Below are 16,390 nucleotides of genomic sequence, written 5' to 3'. Positions count from 1 at the left end.
AAAAAGAGAGGCTTTGATAGGACTGGTTTATAAGGGATGATATAAGTCTAGCTGGGCTTGGGGAAGTTTGTTTGGATTTGCTGATTCTCAACAGCTAGCTCTTTGAGTTAGGCTCAATTCATGTGGGGACGTTTTATCTCTTCTACATTGATTGAATAAAGCCAAAGCATTAAAAGACGAGTCTGTGTAGCAAGCATGTGTTGTTGTTGAAGTTATGACAGCTGAACAACACAATTCATATTTTCTTTTAAATAGCAGTACTCTGCATGTCATTGAACAATTAAAAAATAGACAACAGGAACTGTCCCTCATTAGCTAATTTAAAAGAAGACAGTAAGGACAAAATGAAATGATCTATCATATTTTCATTATAAAACTTTTATTTTCACATAAACGCTTATAAACTACATATAACAATACATTCGTAAACATACAGAGAAGCTTTGGTACCATAGCGTGTGTGTGGTGAATATTCTACAATATGTAGTGTTCTGCATTCTGTGTTCCTATACCATGTGACAAATATGTACAAGAAAGCATATCCTCTATATTTCACTGGTAGTGTATGTCACGATAGGAGAACCTCTGCGAGCAAGTGACAAATTATCTCAGGTATCATATAATTGCTTCAAGAATATAGATTCAAATCTTTATAGCCATATTTCTGTAAAAGATCTCCTTCCATAGAAATGCTTATTGTATATCCTTTGTATGAATACTATAGGCCATATATTTGTCTCTTTCATAGAACTTTATACAATACAAAAGCACTTCAACGATGTCAATCATAGTCACAGTACAAAACAACGTACTAATCTTGTACCAGGTGTGCTAAGGCAGTGATATGCTCAGATTATTTCTCATTCAGTCAGTACCGCCGTGTAAAAACATACATTTGTTTCATATCTCTCATACATCATTCAATCTCTTATGTACTGTACCTTAAATCCTTTTCTTGGAAATGTTTTCCTGAACATTATAAAGTGCAACATTTATACAGAATTGTTTAAAACAAACACTATATAAAATGTAAAAATAAATCTATATAAAACTAAAGACAACATAAAATGATAATTTGAGACATACCATTTACTGAGTGTTTAATGTTCTGCTCAATTAAGGCTGATGTATGTTTAGCTCTTCTCAAAATGAATTACATTCTCGCAAAATAACCTGGAGTAGAAAATAGAAAGTACGCATTTGTAACTTAAGAACACAAACAAACCAAAAATCCTCAGTGCAACGAGAATATCATATTCAATTAATGTTGAGAAGTATAGATGCCATAAGATTGTGTTAATGTCTTTTTTTTACTAACTAAAATACCTGCCCGAAAACTGGAACTTTTTCACACAAGCAAAATGTAACAGTACATGCTCCACTTTTAGTGATTTTGAAAACTGAAAGAGTTTTGGAGGCTTACTGTTTTTATCTTCATAATGTATATAGTTCTGCATGTAGTTCTGTCCTTGAGCTGTTCTTGTCTATTAATGTTCTGTATTATGTTATGTTTCATGTTTCGTGTGGACCCCATGAAGAGTAGCTGGTGCTAATGGGGATCCTAATAAAATACAAAATAACATAAAAATATAACACATGTGAAAGGAAAAATGTGAATACAAATCACCATAGAAACACTGCAATAGTGACCACAATGCTACAGTATTTTACAAATCGTGAATCCCTAACTTAAAAGTAAATTCTTATGTGATACTGATTATTTACAATTCTTATGTGAGGGCTTTGCAAATGATCCCTCTATTCAAGATGGAGTATTTTGCATCATCAATAAACAATCATCAATGATTAAATGTGTCACTCTCTCTCATAGTAAATATAGATTTTGAATAGATTTTCAGCACAGCATTCTTTTGAAAGCACCAATTGTGAAATATTTGCGAAAGCAGTGGGAGTTGTTTGTGTTGTTAGGGTCACCTTCTAATTGAACATTTTCTCTCAATCCACTAAAGCTATTCAGGAATGTCATACTTTCACCAAGTTCCCTGAAAGGCCTACAGGAAGCTGTCTTCCGCTTCCGGTGTTCCAGAGGACTCCAGTGGAATCAGGGCCTGGTTGGCATGGAGATATTTCTCCTCTGGAATTGTGTCTGCCTCCACTGTCTCCTGGGAGATGGAATCAGCCTCCTCGTCCTCCAGAGCCCGAGAACTACAGGGAATAACAACACACGTTCTTTCACAAACCAATCTGGGATTCTATGGCTTATTTCAGGTGAAAATTATGCATTAATCACAGTAAGGCGCCTATATAAATTCCATGTAAACTATCACTTTAAAGCCATCTAGGCTCGTCTTAGATTTCTGCTTAAATATCCTTTGTACTGTATGCACAATCCTTATAGCTCACAATGTATACATGGTAACATAAGACAGCTTTTGTCTCAATCCCACATCTGGCTGTGTGGGTTGGTGTTGTAACAATACAAGGTTCTCTAGAGTAAATCTGCCTCATCTGTCCTGCATACCAAGCACTTGGCACACGTCAGTCAGTCAGTCAGTCAGTCAGTCAGTCAGTCAGTCAGTCAGTCAGTCAGTCACAGTCAGTCAGTCAGTCAGTCAGTCATATAGCCGTATGTCAGATGGCTATACCTCGCGATGCTTTTCGTTGGCATGCCGTCAGCCTCGGAGCAGACTTCCTCCTCAGGCTTGGGGTCCGGGATGGGGATGATGTAGTCGTTGTAGGAAGCTTCCTCACCATCTGCCTCCGGTCTGAAGTCCCCAGTGAAGGGGTAGGGGTTGGTGTCCTGGGGGGTGGCAGGGGCGGTGGAGGGGGTTAGGGCCGGGGTTGGGAAGTGAGAGGAGAGCCTGGGTTTGGTGCGGACCACGGCTGGGTGGTCACGCTTGAAGAACTCATCGTTGACCTGGCAGTATCTCTACACCAATAAACAATCAATAACGTATGTCAACAATCAATAAACACCAAACTGATACATGAATCATACATCCATAATCGATGCATACATATTTCATATACACTACCGTTTAAAAGTTTGGTTGTCACTTAGAAATGTCCTGGTTTTTGAAAGAAAAGCACATTTTTTGTCCATTAAAATAAGATGAAATTGATCAGAAATGTGTGTAGACATTGTTAATGTTGTAAATGACTATTGTAGCTGGAAACGGCAGATTTTTTATGGAATATCTACATAGGCGTACAGAGAACCATTATCGGCAACCATCACTCCTGTGTTCCAATGGCACATTGTGTTAGCTAATCCAAGTTTATCATTTTAAAAGGCTAATTGATCATTAGAAAACCCTTTTGCAATTATGTTAGCACAGCTGAAAACAATTGTTCTGATTAAAGAAGCAATAAAACTGGCCTTCTTTAGACTAGTTGAGTATCTGGAGAATCAGAATTTGTGGGTTCGATTACAGGCTCAAAATGTCCAGAAACAAAGAACTTTCTTCTGAAACTCGTCCATCTGTTCTTGTTCTGAGAAATGAAGGCTATTCCATGCGGGAAATTGCAAAGAAACTGAAGATCTTGTACCACGCTGTGTACTACTCCTTTCACAGAACAGCGCAAACTGTCTCTAACCAGAATAGAAAGAGGAGTGGGAGGCCCCGGTGCACAACTGAGCAAGAGGACAAGTACAGTAGAGTGTCTAGTTTGAGAAACAGATGCCTCACAAGTCCTCAACTGGCAGCTTCATTAAATAGTACCCGCAAAACACCAGTCTCAACTTCAACAGTGAAAGGCGACTCCGAGATGCTGGCCTCTAGGCAGAGTTCCTCTGTCCCGTGTCTGTGTTCTTTTGCCCATCTTAATCTTTTCTTTTTATTGGCCAGTCTGAGATATTACTTTTTCTTTGCAACTCTGCGTAGAAGGCCAGCATCCCGGAATCACCTCTTCACTTAATTTCTCAGTAATAAGAATAGACTGACGGGTTTCAGAAGAAAGTTCTTTGTTTCTGGACATTTTGAGCCTGTAATCGAAAACACAAATTCTGATTCTCCAGATACTCAACTAGTCTAAAGAAGGCCAGTTTTATTGCTTCTTTAATCAGAACAATTGTTTTCAGCTGTGCTAACATAATTGCAAAAGGGTTTTCTAATGATCAATTAGCCTTTTAAAATGATAAACTTGGATTAGCCAACACAACGTGCCATTGGAACACAGGAGTGATGGTTGCTGATAATGAGCCTCTGTACACCTATGAAGATATTCCATTAAAAATCAGCCATTTCCAGCTACAATAGTCTTTTACAACATTAACAATGTCTACACTGTATTTCTGATCAATTTCATCTTATTTTAATGGACAAAAAATTTGCTTTTCTTTCAAAAACTAGGACATTTCTAAGTGAAACTTTTGAACGGTAGTGTATGTCAATGTGGAAACACCTTGGTCCTCAGATGCACAGATACATGTAATGCGGAAGAACCCTGTATATTAATAAGGTACCTTTTTATAGCTGTCTGTGAGCATGTTCCCCATTGTGTGCACCAGAAAAGAGAACTCTGGCCTTCTCTCGTACTTCTCATCCCAGCACTTCTGCATGACTTCATAACTGAAGGACAAGGTACAGAAAATATAAATTTTCTTTCTTAAATTCACTCTGACACACAATACTAGAATCCTGATGACTCTTTAAGGGAGGTCTTTGGGAGGGATGGTCTTGGTGCCATTCTAGAGACTTACACTTCATCGGTGGCATGGTTAGGTTTGGCCATGCGATATCCTCTCTTTAAGGCACTGTAGAACAGCTCATTCATGGGCAGATCAGGGTAGGGAGCTCCTCCTGTCAGAACATAAAACAATATTTAAAGGCTGATTAGTCTGAATGTACTGTTAAAATCTTAAAGTCATGCTGAATCAAGAGTTTCCAAAAGTTTTGTTTTCCAAGAAAAACGTTGTTTGCAAATCACGCGGCTTCACCCGAAATGAACAACTTCTCAATAGGTGCTCTTGTTGTCACGGCAGTTTCAAAAACGTTTTAAAAATCCCCAAATGAATTGATTATGAACCCTGACTGTAGATAACAACAAGAGCTCATCTGACCCTGAAGACAGACTCAGGATTAGATAATCCTAAACTTCATTGCCTGTCTGTTTAGACAGAGTGAAACCTTAATACGTACATATTAAATAAACAGGGTCATGTAATCAAAAGTTGCACCCATACTACTACTAATATTTCTGAATGTAAATGAACTCCAGTTAATAGGTTATTTCGGTTTAATCAAACAGTAATCTTGTGTCTTCGATCTATCTATTAATAATTCATGGGTTCTGTTTCATGTATGTCCTCGTACCCAGGGTGAAGATCTCCCAGAGCAGGATGCCGTAGGACCACACGTCACTCAGGGTGGTGTACAGGTTATGGAAGATACTCTCTGGGGCCATCCACTTAAGAGGAAGGAACGTCTGAGAGGGGGAAGAGGTCAGAGGTAAGATTAGCATCAGCCAGGTACTGAGAAATAGGTTACAGCGGCAGTTATGGCTAATTACAATTGAAGTAGGTTGAAGGTCCTAATCTATGGTGTTATCTTACTGTTATCTTTCAAAATGTACATAGTGGTTACCATAATGGTCATGTCATGTTTCATGTGTATGAGTGACCCTGAGTGACTCTGAGTGAGCCTGCCACTCACGCTGCCTTTGGATACGTAGTTGGAGTCGTGCATGATGTCTCTGGCCAGACCAAAGTCACAGATCTTCACCAGCTTCCCCTCACAGATCAACACGTTCCTGGCAGCCAGGTCACGATGGACACACTGGGAGGACAGGGTTCAACAACAGGGTTACAGGGAGACATGGTCAGCTGGGACATTTAGTACAGATGATGAAGTACATTCTATATCCAGGTCTGTACTTTACTTATCTGGCACAATAAAGAATAATACATAAATATAGAGCAATAAAGTTTGGATTCAACTAAAATAATACAATATAACATAACATACGTTCTTGGAGGCGAGGAACTCCATGCCCTTGGCCACCTGGTAGCTGAAGCCAATGAGGTCAGAATAGCTGAGGGTAGGGCAGTCACTGATGACCAGGGCACTGTCCACTGTGGTCTGGTCTGGCAGGGAGGGCAGAGACATTGATGGAAGGGTTCAGAGGTCAAAAAGAGGAAGGAGACAATGTAAAGGTGAATCGGTGTTCAGGTGTTACACATGGACAGCATATACGGTATGTGTATAGTGACGTCGACTTGCTAAAATACACAGAGAGGCTTCTGGAGGTCAAATAAACAATATCACTGTCCTTTCCTGTCTGCCAGTCAGTCCGCCCATCCTTTCACATGTGCTTCCCATATGTCTGGCATGCAATAGACAAGAGGAGGCTGGTGGGAGGAGCTATAGGAGGGCGGGCTCATTGTAATGGCTGAAATGGAATTAATGGAACGGAGTCAAACATGTGATTTCCATATGTTTGATGTGTCTGATATTCCATTCCAGCCATTACAATGAGACAGTTCTCCTATACCAGGCTCCCATGCAATAGACCTACATTGTACAAAGTATACAGTACACTTTGGCTTTGTTATTAGCATGTATTTCTTGGACTCTGTACCTTGTTCCTGGTAAAGGTGGTGCTGGTAGGGCGACTCATAGGGAGAAGGTTGGATGTCAGTGTATTTGATGGTGTCTTTAAGCTCCTGCATGGGGACGTACACCGTGGGCTCGTCCTTACTCATGTCCATGTAGCCACCGTCAAACTCACTGCCAAACGACACGTAGCTGCCAAGATGTTTGGGACACATTAGGATAGTGGCTGCCAATATATTTGGGAAACATTAGGATAGTGGAAAAAAACCACAAACAAATGTTCAATGTATGTATGGCCTCATTTTTGTAATTGACAGCTTGTCTTTTTTGCTCCCATTCATATGTGGTTATACATTTAACCTCTACTTTATCTTCCAAACACAGGCCTGAGCCCCAGAAGAGGAGGTAGCACTCACCCTTTCCTCTGGCTGAGAGGGGTGCTCCCTCCAGAGATGCGGCAGCCAGAGTCCTCCTGGTTCTTCTCAGCGTAGTACTGCAAGAATGTGTGCTTGTTCCTGTGTAAGTAGTCCACCAGGTCTCCATAGCGACAGTACTCCGTCACCAGGTAGAGAGGACCTGAGATGTGAAAGTCACAAATAAAGGACAATTATTTATCTTCATCAGGGAATCATTTGTGTGTTACACATGCAGTTATGTGGTTAATCAAATTGAAAGTTTGTAGCTATGACGCTATAGTCTCCCTAGGCAGATGGGTTGCCTCCCACATTAACAATGTTCCAATATACATGGTGTTGCCCTGGGCATGGGATTTCAGAGGCTAATGACTTTAGTTTGGGTTTGTTGCTGTGGTGATGGGGGGCAGAGCTCACCCTGTTTGGTGCAGGCTCCCAGCAGGTTGACGATGTTGAGATGAGGCCCCAGGTGGCTCATGATCTTCAGCTCTGACATCAGAGCCTGGGTCTCACTCCTCCTGGCTGTGGCTGGGGGTCAGAGGTCAGAGGACACAAAGGTTAGTGAACAGGAAATAAGACTGACACTGGATTGTTATCTTACCAAACAAACCAAGGACAAGTTGGCTAAAGCAGAAACATATTGAATTAAAACTGCATCTGAAGATGATTGTTATCACTTACATTTGAGCATTTTCACTGCCACTTTCGTGCTGGACTGGGAATGACCGAGACCATAGGCAGTCGCCTCGACCACCCTGCCAAACGCCCCGGACCCAAGAGTACGACCTGGAACACAACACAAACATGGCTCAAGTCAGAAACACAAACATTGCCCAAATCAGAACAATCAATATGTCAACGTTTTAACTTGTATTGTCCCTATTAAATACACTATCAAATAAATATTGCCGGTATCCGCATATACAGTGCATTCGGAAAGTATTCAGACCACTTCCCTTTTTCCACATTTTGTTACGTTACAGCTTTATTCTAAAATGGATTTTTAAAAAATCCCTCATCAATCTACACACAATAACCTATAATGACAAAGAGAAAACAGAAATACCTTATTTATATAAGTATTCAGACATTTTGCTATAAGACTCGATATTGAGCTCAGGTGCATCCTGTTTCCATTGATCATCCTTGAAATGTTTACCACCTGTGGTAAATTCAATTGATTGGACATGATTTGGAAAGGCACACACCTGTCTATATAAGGTCCCAGAGTTGACAGTGCATGTCAGAGCAAAAGCCAAGCCATGATGTCGAAGGAATGGTCCGTAGAGGTCCGAGACCGGATTGTGTTGAGGTACAGATCTAGGGAAGGGTACCAAAAAATGTCTGCAGCATTGAAGGAACAGAGTGGCCTCCATCATTCATAAATGGAAGAAGTTTGGAACCACCAAGACTCTTCCTATAGCTGTCAGCCCAGCCAAACTGAGCAATCAGTGGAGAAGGGCCTTGGTCAGCCAGGTGACCAATGGTCACTCTGACAGAGCTCTGGAGTTCCTCTGTGGCGATGGGAGAACCTTCCAGACGGACAACCATCTCTGCAGAACTCCACCAATCAGGCCTTTATGGTAGAGTGGCCAGATGGAAGTCACTCCTCAGTAAAAGGCACATGACAGCCAACCTGGAGTTTGCCAGAATGCACCTAAAGGACTCTCAAACATGGTGATGGCAGCATCATGCTGTGGGGATGTTTTTCAGCATCAGGGACTAGGAGACTAGTCAGGATTGATTAAAACACACTATTTAGCAATGAGGGTCTACAATAGCCTTAACAGCACTCTGTAGTGTAGCATCATGGTGAAGTCAGAAGACAGCTAGTTTCGGTCTTCATCTGGGTACATTGACTTCATTACAAAACCTAGGAGGATCATGATTCTCACCCCCTTCCATAAACTTGCACAGTAATTATGACAACTTCCTGAGGATGTCCTCCAACCTATCAAAGCCCTTGCAGCATCAACTGACATGTTGTCCACCCAATCAAAGGATCAGAGAATGAATGTAGTACTGAAAGCAAAAGCTACAGCTAGCTAGCACTGCAGTACATAAAATGTGGTGAGTAGTTGACTCAAAGAAAGAGAGACAATAGTTGAACAGTTCTGAACAAGTTCATTTCTTTAAAAATGAAGGAAAAGCAAGAGAAATCAAGAGAGAGAGAAAGATTTAGTTATATATTTTTTCACTTTCACTTAGCGAATGGAGCTAGCTATTTTAGCTTATTCAAACACCTGGCTCAGAGAGGGATGCTATATAAGCTAGCTGGCTATGGCTACTCCAACTCTTCCAAGTTAAGGTAAGCTTTTGGTTTAAGTAATTTATTGCCACCGGGGCCCACCGGTGTAACTGCTAAACTGTTTACTGACTGTACACTGTATTGCATGATTGCAGCCGGTTTACTAACGCGTTAGTTCTAGTAGGTACACTACATCACCAAAAGTATGTGGACACCTGCTTGTTGAACATCTCAATCCAAAATCATGGGCATTAATATGGAGTTTTCCCCTTTGCTGCTATAACAGCCTCCACTCTTCTGGGAAGGCTTTCCACTAGATGTTGGAACTTTGCTGCAGGGACTTGCTTCCATTCAGCCACAAGAGAATTAGTGAGGTTGGGCATTGATGTTGGGCGATAAGGCCTGGCTCACAGTCGGCGTTCCAATTCATCCTAAAGGTGTTTGATAGGATTGAGGTCAGGGCTCTGTGCAGGCTAGTCAAGTTCTTCCACACCGACCTCGACAAATCATTTCTGTATGGATGTCGCTCTGTGCATGGGGGCATTGTCATGCTGAAACAGGAAAGGGCCTTCCCCAAACTGTTGCCACAAAGTTTGAAGCACAGAATCATCTAGAATGTCATTGTATGCTGTAGCATTAAGATTTCCCTTCACTTGAACTAAGGGGCCTAGCCTGAACCATGAAAAACAGCCATTATTCCTCCTCCACCAAAATGTATAGTTGGCACTATGCATTGGGGCAGGTAGTGTTCTCCTGGCATCTCCCAAACCCAGATTCGATTGTCGGAATGCCAGATGGTGAAAGGTGATTCTTCACTCCAAAGAATGCGTTTTCACTGCTCCAGAGCACAATGGCTGCAAGCTTTACACCACTCCAGCCGACTCTTGGCATTGCGCATGGTGATCTTAGGCCTGTGTGCGGCTGCTTGGCATTGGAAATCCATTTCATGAAGCTCCCGACGAACAATTATTGTGCTGACGTTGTTTCCAGAGGCAGTTTGGAACTCGGTAGACCTTGTTGCAACTGAGGACAGACAATTTTTACGAACTGACTTGTTGACGGCGCCATGTTGAAAGTCTGAGCTCTTCAGTAAGGCCATTCTACTGCCAATGTTTGTCTATGGAGAGTGCATGGATTTGTGCTCGATTTTATACATCTGTCAGCAATGGGTGTGGCTGAAATAGCCGAATCCACTCATTTGAAGTGGTGTCCACATACTTTTGTATATATTGTGTATGTTTACTATGACATTAATATGGTGACAAAGATGTAGGCTGTGTGTAGCGGTTAGGTGATGATATGAAGGTTTGGCTTGGAAAGGTTTTTTTGCCTGGTCAGACAGCTGATGTGTTGTGCACTGAAGTCCACAAGCAAAGCGAAAAGGTGAGGAGGAGAGTGCGTAGATGCGAGAAGGAATTATACAATGAGCAAAATGATCATGCTGTTTGTATGTGGCTACTATGAAACTGAACTGTGTTTGCGTATGATCGGGGGTGTATTCATTCTGCTGATTCTGTTGAAAAACGTTTCTTAAACGGAAGCAAACAGAATGAAACGGGGATAAACATACCTGAATGTGCAAGACGGTATTGAATGTATCAATGTCTGTCACCTTGATTACCCAAATTTCTCTCGACCTGTGCAACTATGCTGTAAACTTTCATTCACAGGCTAGGTTCTACAACCTCATGATGGGTATGTGGAAAATTCTAGTATCATGTAGAAGCCTAAACCTATCAATGTTATATTGAACTGGGTGAATGAAATACGAATGACAGTCATCCATTATGCTGTAATAGAAATAAGGCCATGCTCATGAAAAAAATAATTGTCCTCCCTCATCTTAAACAGCACCGACCGCCACTGCAATGTATATTGTACATTGGTACCCCCTTCTCCCATTGTTCCTGGTCCTTACCCAGCACCAGGCTGTCTCGGGCCATCTCCCAGGCCAGGTCGTAGGGCAGGTGGATGGGGTCAACGTAGATGTACTCATGGCCATCCAGACTCACCGACTCTATCACCTTCCACCTAATCTCATAGCGAGGCTTCTGAGGCAACACAGAATAGTTAGTTACCCAATCACTCAGGGACATTGAGATACTATGAGTAAGTTGATAGTAGTACTGCATTGTGCATAGTTGTTCAAACATTATTCACTGTGTCTTCTCTGTGTAGTCTCACCTTCCTCCACACAGCAATGAGGATGATGATGGAGGTGATGAGGATGACCACCAGGGGTAGAACCGCAGCCAACACTGCCACCTGGGAGAACAGAGCTGGAACACAACACAGAACATTAACATCCAACTATTACATAGTAGAAATACAGTAGTCTACAGATTTTTTCCTAGTATAACATTCACCCAGAACATAAACTATGAATTATCAGATTTGTTAGTACTGGACTGGAACCAAGAGCCTGCATACCCTGCAACTCTTCAGGACTTGAGTTGCCTACTTTTCCTTCCTTGAATACAGTATGTGTGCGTAGATACATAGAACCCCATAGATAAAATAATGTCTTCATATAATATCATCAATAATTTGTCTTCTATTTGAGATACGTACTGCTGGACACCAGTTTGACGTCTCTCCTGCGGACTCCTCCCTCGTTGCTGGCCTCACAGCGGACGGTCACCTGCTGGGGCTTGTGGAAGGTGACCTGGCTGCGGACTTGGCCCACCTTACGGCTCTCATTGAAGCTGATGTTGGTCTGAATACTCAGGGTCTCAGTGTCTGACACCAGGGGCTGCCACACTGTGCTCCGGTTACTGCACCTGGGAGAGATGTTCTAATGATAGTCAATAGTGCAGTAGTACAGGTGTACTACTACTGCTACCTCTACTCAGTTGTGTCAGAGGTAAATGCTGTCAGCTAATGCACTCAGAGCAGACTCGGGTATAGAAGCAGTCTAATAAACCATAGTTGGCCTGACTTCAGTTTAAACTGCAATTACAAAAACACAAACGGCAAAAAAAGAGTGTAAGCAAAGTGTGCCCTCTAGTGTTCACAGTGTGACAGAGACTGTGATGACGATGATGATGATGATGATGATGATCATGATGACATGACTCACTTGAGCATGCTGTCACAGCTGAAAAACTGTATGGAGGGGGAGGGGACCCCCTCGGCCACACAGGTCACTGCATGCCTCTTCCCTGGGAGGTGGTGGTCCGACAGGTCTGTGATCTGAGGGGGAACTACACAGACAGGGATACAGGGTTAGGAACTATATCTCCCCCGACTCTAGATGATAAGTATAGGTCAATGTTGAGCCACGGTTGCCGCTCCATAGTCTTACATCTAAATATACTTTTTATCCTCATCGCCTCTCCTTTATTTGCACTGATCTCAAAGCATAGGGACGGTGAAAGCAATGGACCACGGTGGATGTAGTTCAGTGCTGATGACGAAAAGGAGGAGTCACATAAGACTAATGGGATACACCCCAAAGGTTTATATTGCTTTGAAGGCTACTCACCTTTGACCTCCAGATCAAATGTCACTTCCTTGGTGTCGTCTCCGTTGGCGACGAGAACAGTGTAAAGTCCCTTCTGTTCCGTCCTGATCCTCACCAAGGTCAACATGCTGACGTACCTGAGTTAGAAGAGAAAAGTAGAGCCACACTGTTATAAACGTCATGAAATCATTCACAACTGATCCTGGAAAAAACATATTTTAGCAGGACTAAAGCATCTTAATCAATCCATCAACATCTGTAAGACCCTAAGACCTTCTGAGACATCCAGCTCCTATCAGTCAACGCAAGATAATACCAGCAGATAACCCAATCCTCTCAGACAGCAAGGCTACATCATTTAACACCCAGCAGGAACCAGAGAGGGTCAATTCCCCAATGAATGGCTAATGTGATGCATTGCATACCATGCAAGTGTACTTGTAAATCCTGTTGATCTGTTGTTCTGCTTTCATGCAATGACAAACAGACCAAGTTATTGATACATTCAATCTCCAAATTGATTAGAATTGATGATTGTCCAGGTGGTCTGACCTGGTCTCGTGCTCCTGCCTGGTGATGACGGTGTTGTCTCCGTTGACGGTGGCGTTGTCTTTGGTCCAGTGGACACGTGGAGCGGGGTAGGACTCGATCTCAACCCTCAGCTCTACGTTCTGGTGCAGCTGGGCCGAGACGTTACGCTCCTGGACAGACCTCAGCTCCACGAAGCCTCGCTCTGACGGAGGAGGAAGGTTGTCATTAGTGACCACATTATAAGTAGAGCACCTCTGTTTACTTCCTGAAAGAACATGTGGCCTGCAGGAGGGAAGAAATAGACTAATAGGATAAAACAGAAAGACTGGCACCCAGGCAAGGGAAGAAACCATTAGGCCTTTACATCGTGATCCATAGCTCTATACCCAGTGCTCTTATAGTGCTCTTATAGTCTTGTGCCCAGTATAGGATAACCTATACACCATGATATCAAAAGTACCTTGTATTAAATGCACTGTATTCAGTTTATTGCTGATTAGGTACAGTGTTCTGTACTGTATACAATGAGGTAGTCATTGTTTACACTGCTTCTACTTGCTGTTTATTATCTATGCATAGTCACTTTACCCCTACCTACTGTACATGTACAAATTACCTCGACTAACCTGTACCCCTGCATATCAACTCGGTACCGGTACCCCCTGTATATAGCCTCATTATTTTATTTTGTTACTTTTTATTAAATTTTTTACTTTAGTTTGTTTAGTAAATATTTTTTTAACTCTATTTCTTGAACTGCGTTGTTGGTTAAGGGCTTGTAAGTAAGCATTTCACGGTAAGGTTGTATTCGGTGCATGTGACAACTACAATTTGATTTGATTTGATTGATGACGTGCTCTATTGAACTGGTTGGAACGAGGATCTGTCATTTCCAGTGGGCTGTCCAGAGCATTCGTCCGGAGCACTGGAGAGAGACAGATTCACAGCAAGCAAACCCTGGCTCTGAATTAGACAGTTTATACATGTCTGGTTACTGTGGCCTAAATATAACACACCTCAGTGGGATCAGAGTAAGCAGAGACTGTAGCTTAGGCTACATCCAATCCTCAAAGACGGAAAAGGTGAAAGAGAGAAATGTTGGTTTTGCCCTTCAAAAAAACATTGTTGACTTTCAATTTGCAGCTAGTTAGCTGCAGTTAAGTTGAATGACTTAATCATTTGAAGTAACTTCAGAAGTTAAAAACACAGATTTAAAAAAAAACATTTCCAGTTTGCAATGCTGTTTCTGATTCTATACAAGCCCTCAGATTAGAGAATTTTGTAGATTAATGTTATTAAAAATAATAATTCAATATTAGTTTGATTTTAATTGATGGTGATCTCACAAAACACAGATGCTTGTATTCTCAGTGACGATAGCAAGCTACATGAAAAAGTCAAATAAATCAAATGTGGTTTATTTGAACAGAACTCTCTCTCACCTAGTGCTTGGAGGTTCATGTTATGAATGGTGCTCTTTCAGTCTAAAAAAGACCCATAATAATAAGCAATCCAGTCATAGTTTGCTTTGAGAGTGTCTCTCCCTGTCTCCTTCTCACCGAGGATGGTGATGTTGATGTTGGCGGTGGCCCTCTGGTCCTGGACACTCTCGTGAACGTGACACACATACTGCCCCGTGTTGGCCAGCGTCGCCTTAGAGACGGTGAGGCAGGAGCGCATGCTCTGGGACGACAGGATGTCGGTCAATGGCTCGATGAAGTCCACCTGGCAGACACAGGAGAGGAAAGGGATGCATCAGTAATATTTTGAGGTCTGTGAGAAGACGATTGAAGTACAAACTAAGTAATCATAGCCACGGGAAGTATGGGTGCTGGAGTTGCTGCAGCACCCCCTGATAAATTGAAATACATTTCCTAAAATTACATTAAAAAACTAGCAACTTTGTTCCATTGTGGCAATAGACATATCATCTATAGAAGTGTTTTGGAACCACTAAACCTGGTAATTTGACTGTTAAAGGAAAATTCCACACAACTATGTTTTGGTATTTTTCATTAGTCCATTGTTGATATAATCTCAAAATGTTTTGCATGTCAGAAATCAAGTTTTCTAGGTATATAACTTTCAAAATACATAAATACAGCCAGTATGATGCATGTTGCATCATATGATGCAAAACACAGCATCATATGATGCAAAACACAGCATCATATGATACAAAACACAGCATCATATGATACAAAACACAGCATCATATGATGCAAATGCATCCTACCGGCTGTATTTGAGTATTTTGAAAGTTATATATCTTGAAAACATGATTGCTGACATGCAAAAAAATGTTGGGGTGGAGTTTTGCTTTAAACGCTAGCAATGGCTGCCAGTCCTGACTGGAATGGGAACTGCCATCTAGGTATTATATTTCCATGGTTCGCCTTTCACACATTTCTAAATACAATCGCGAGAAAAATGTACAGTTTGGAAAGCAAATGCCTACTGCTGAAAAGATGAATCTGTCTGCTAATCATTTTTTTCACCGGTGAGAAAGCTAGGCTTCATCGTCAACACTGGGTTAGCCAGTGCCACTGGAACGTTTATTTAGTAGCCTACTGAAGCCTATAATATATATATGTATATATATATATATATATATATATATATATATATTTGCAATCTGTGTGTCTCTTCATTGGCCTGTTTGCATTCAAGACCAGGTCGTTTTTATTGGTCTCAGTTAGTCACTGTCAGAGTAGACACTTATTTCAGTCATTTGTGGTACTAAACAAATATTCTACTTTTGTCTTCTATCATAAATGATGAGGAATTGCATGAAATGCGTTCATAAAACCTTTTTTTACCCTGCTAAAAACCTTTGTGTAGAAATTTTTAAAACGCCTCTGCTCAACTGTATCCCACAATGCAAATGAAATTATAGATGCATGCAATGCTTTAATATAAAGGGGGAAAAAATATAAAAACATTACTCAAAACATCTTCTTGCACTTAGTCCCACGGCTATTTAAGTAATATAAGATTAAACAAGTTTAACAGGAAGTGTTGATTTTATACACTTGTATAAGTTTTATGTCAGTGAAATCCTATAGCAAGGGCCTTCAAACCTAAAACACTTTTAACACCATAAATGTACTGTATTATCAATAATGATATGAAAACTATGTGTCTGTTGTGAGTGAGATTGAAAGAGGATTTAACACATCTAGGTGTGGCTGAACAGACATCTTGATGTAATTTACTCTAT

At 41.4% G+C, this 16,390-nt stretch overlaps 1 protein-coding gene across 2 annotated transcripts in view; it reads right to left on the bottom strand.

The window, feature by feature from the left end:
* Positions 1-352: 352 nt before the first annotated feature.
* The window catches only part of LOC115205391 (platelet-derived growth factor receptor beta), a 49,526-nt gene continuing 33,488 nt past the window's right edge, over positions 353-16,390 (bottom strand). Inside the window, exons 6-23 of one of the 2 annotated variants that reach the window (XM_029771337.1) lie at positions 14,730-14,895; positions 13,192-13,372; positions 12,661-12,776; positions 12,256-12,379; positions 11,748-11,956; positions 11,361-11,455; positions 11,095-11,227; positions 7,610-7,714; positions 7,346-7,456; positions 6,932-7,091; positions 6,541-6,707; positions 5,928-6,046; positions 5,616-5,738; positions 5,277-5,388; positions 4,664-4,763; positions 4,427-4,532; positions 2,607-2,890; positions 353-2,166 (exon numbers count right to left, since the gene is read on the bottom strand). In XM_029771337.1, the coding sequence (XP_029627197.1) occupies positions 2,013-2,166; positions 2,607-2,890; positions 4,427-4,532; positions 4,664-4,763; positions 5,277-5,388; positions 5,616-5,738; positions 5,928-6,046; positions 6,541-6,707; positions 6,932-7,091; positions 7,346-7,456; positions 7,610-7,714; positions 11,095-11,227; positions 11,361-11,455; positions 11,748-11,956; positions 12,256-12,379; positions 12,661-12,776; positions 13,192-13,372; positions 14,730-14,895 (2,565 nt within the window). In that variant the 3' untranslated portion in view covers positions 353-2,012. The remainder of the gene's footprint in view (positions 2,167-2,606; positions 2,891-4,426; positions 4,533-4,663; positions 4,764-5,276; positions 5,389-5,615; positions 5,739-5,927; positions 6,047-6,540; positions 6,708-6,931; positions 7,092-7,345; positions 7,457-7,609; positions 7,715-11,094; positions 11,228-11,360; positions 11,456-11,747; positions 11,957-12,255; positions 12,380-12,660; positions 12,777-13,191; positions 13,373-14,729; positions 14,896-16,390) is intronic. The other variant, XM_029771338.1, reaches the window with a different exon arrangement.

This window comes from Salmo trutta, chromosome 13, assembly GCF_901001165.1.
Source record: "Salmo trutta chromosome 13, fSalTru1.1, whole genome shotgun sequence".
Classification (NCBI taxonomy): domain Eukaryota; kingdom Metazoa; phylum Chordata; class Actinopteri; order Salmoniformes; family Salmonidae; genus Salmo; species Salmo trutta.
Note: the sequence above shows the minus strand (reverse complement) of the source record. Positions and strands in the feature narration are given on the sequence as shown.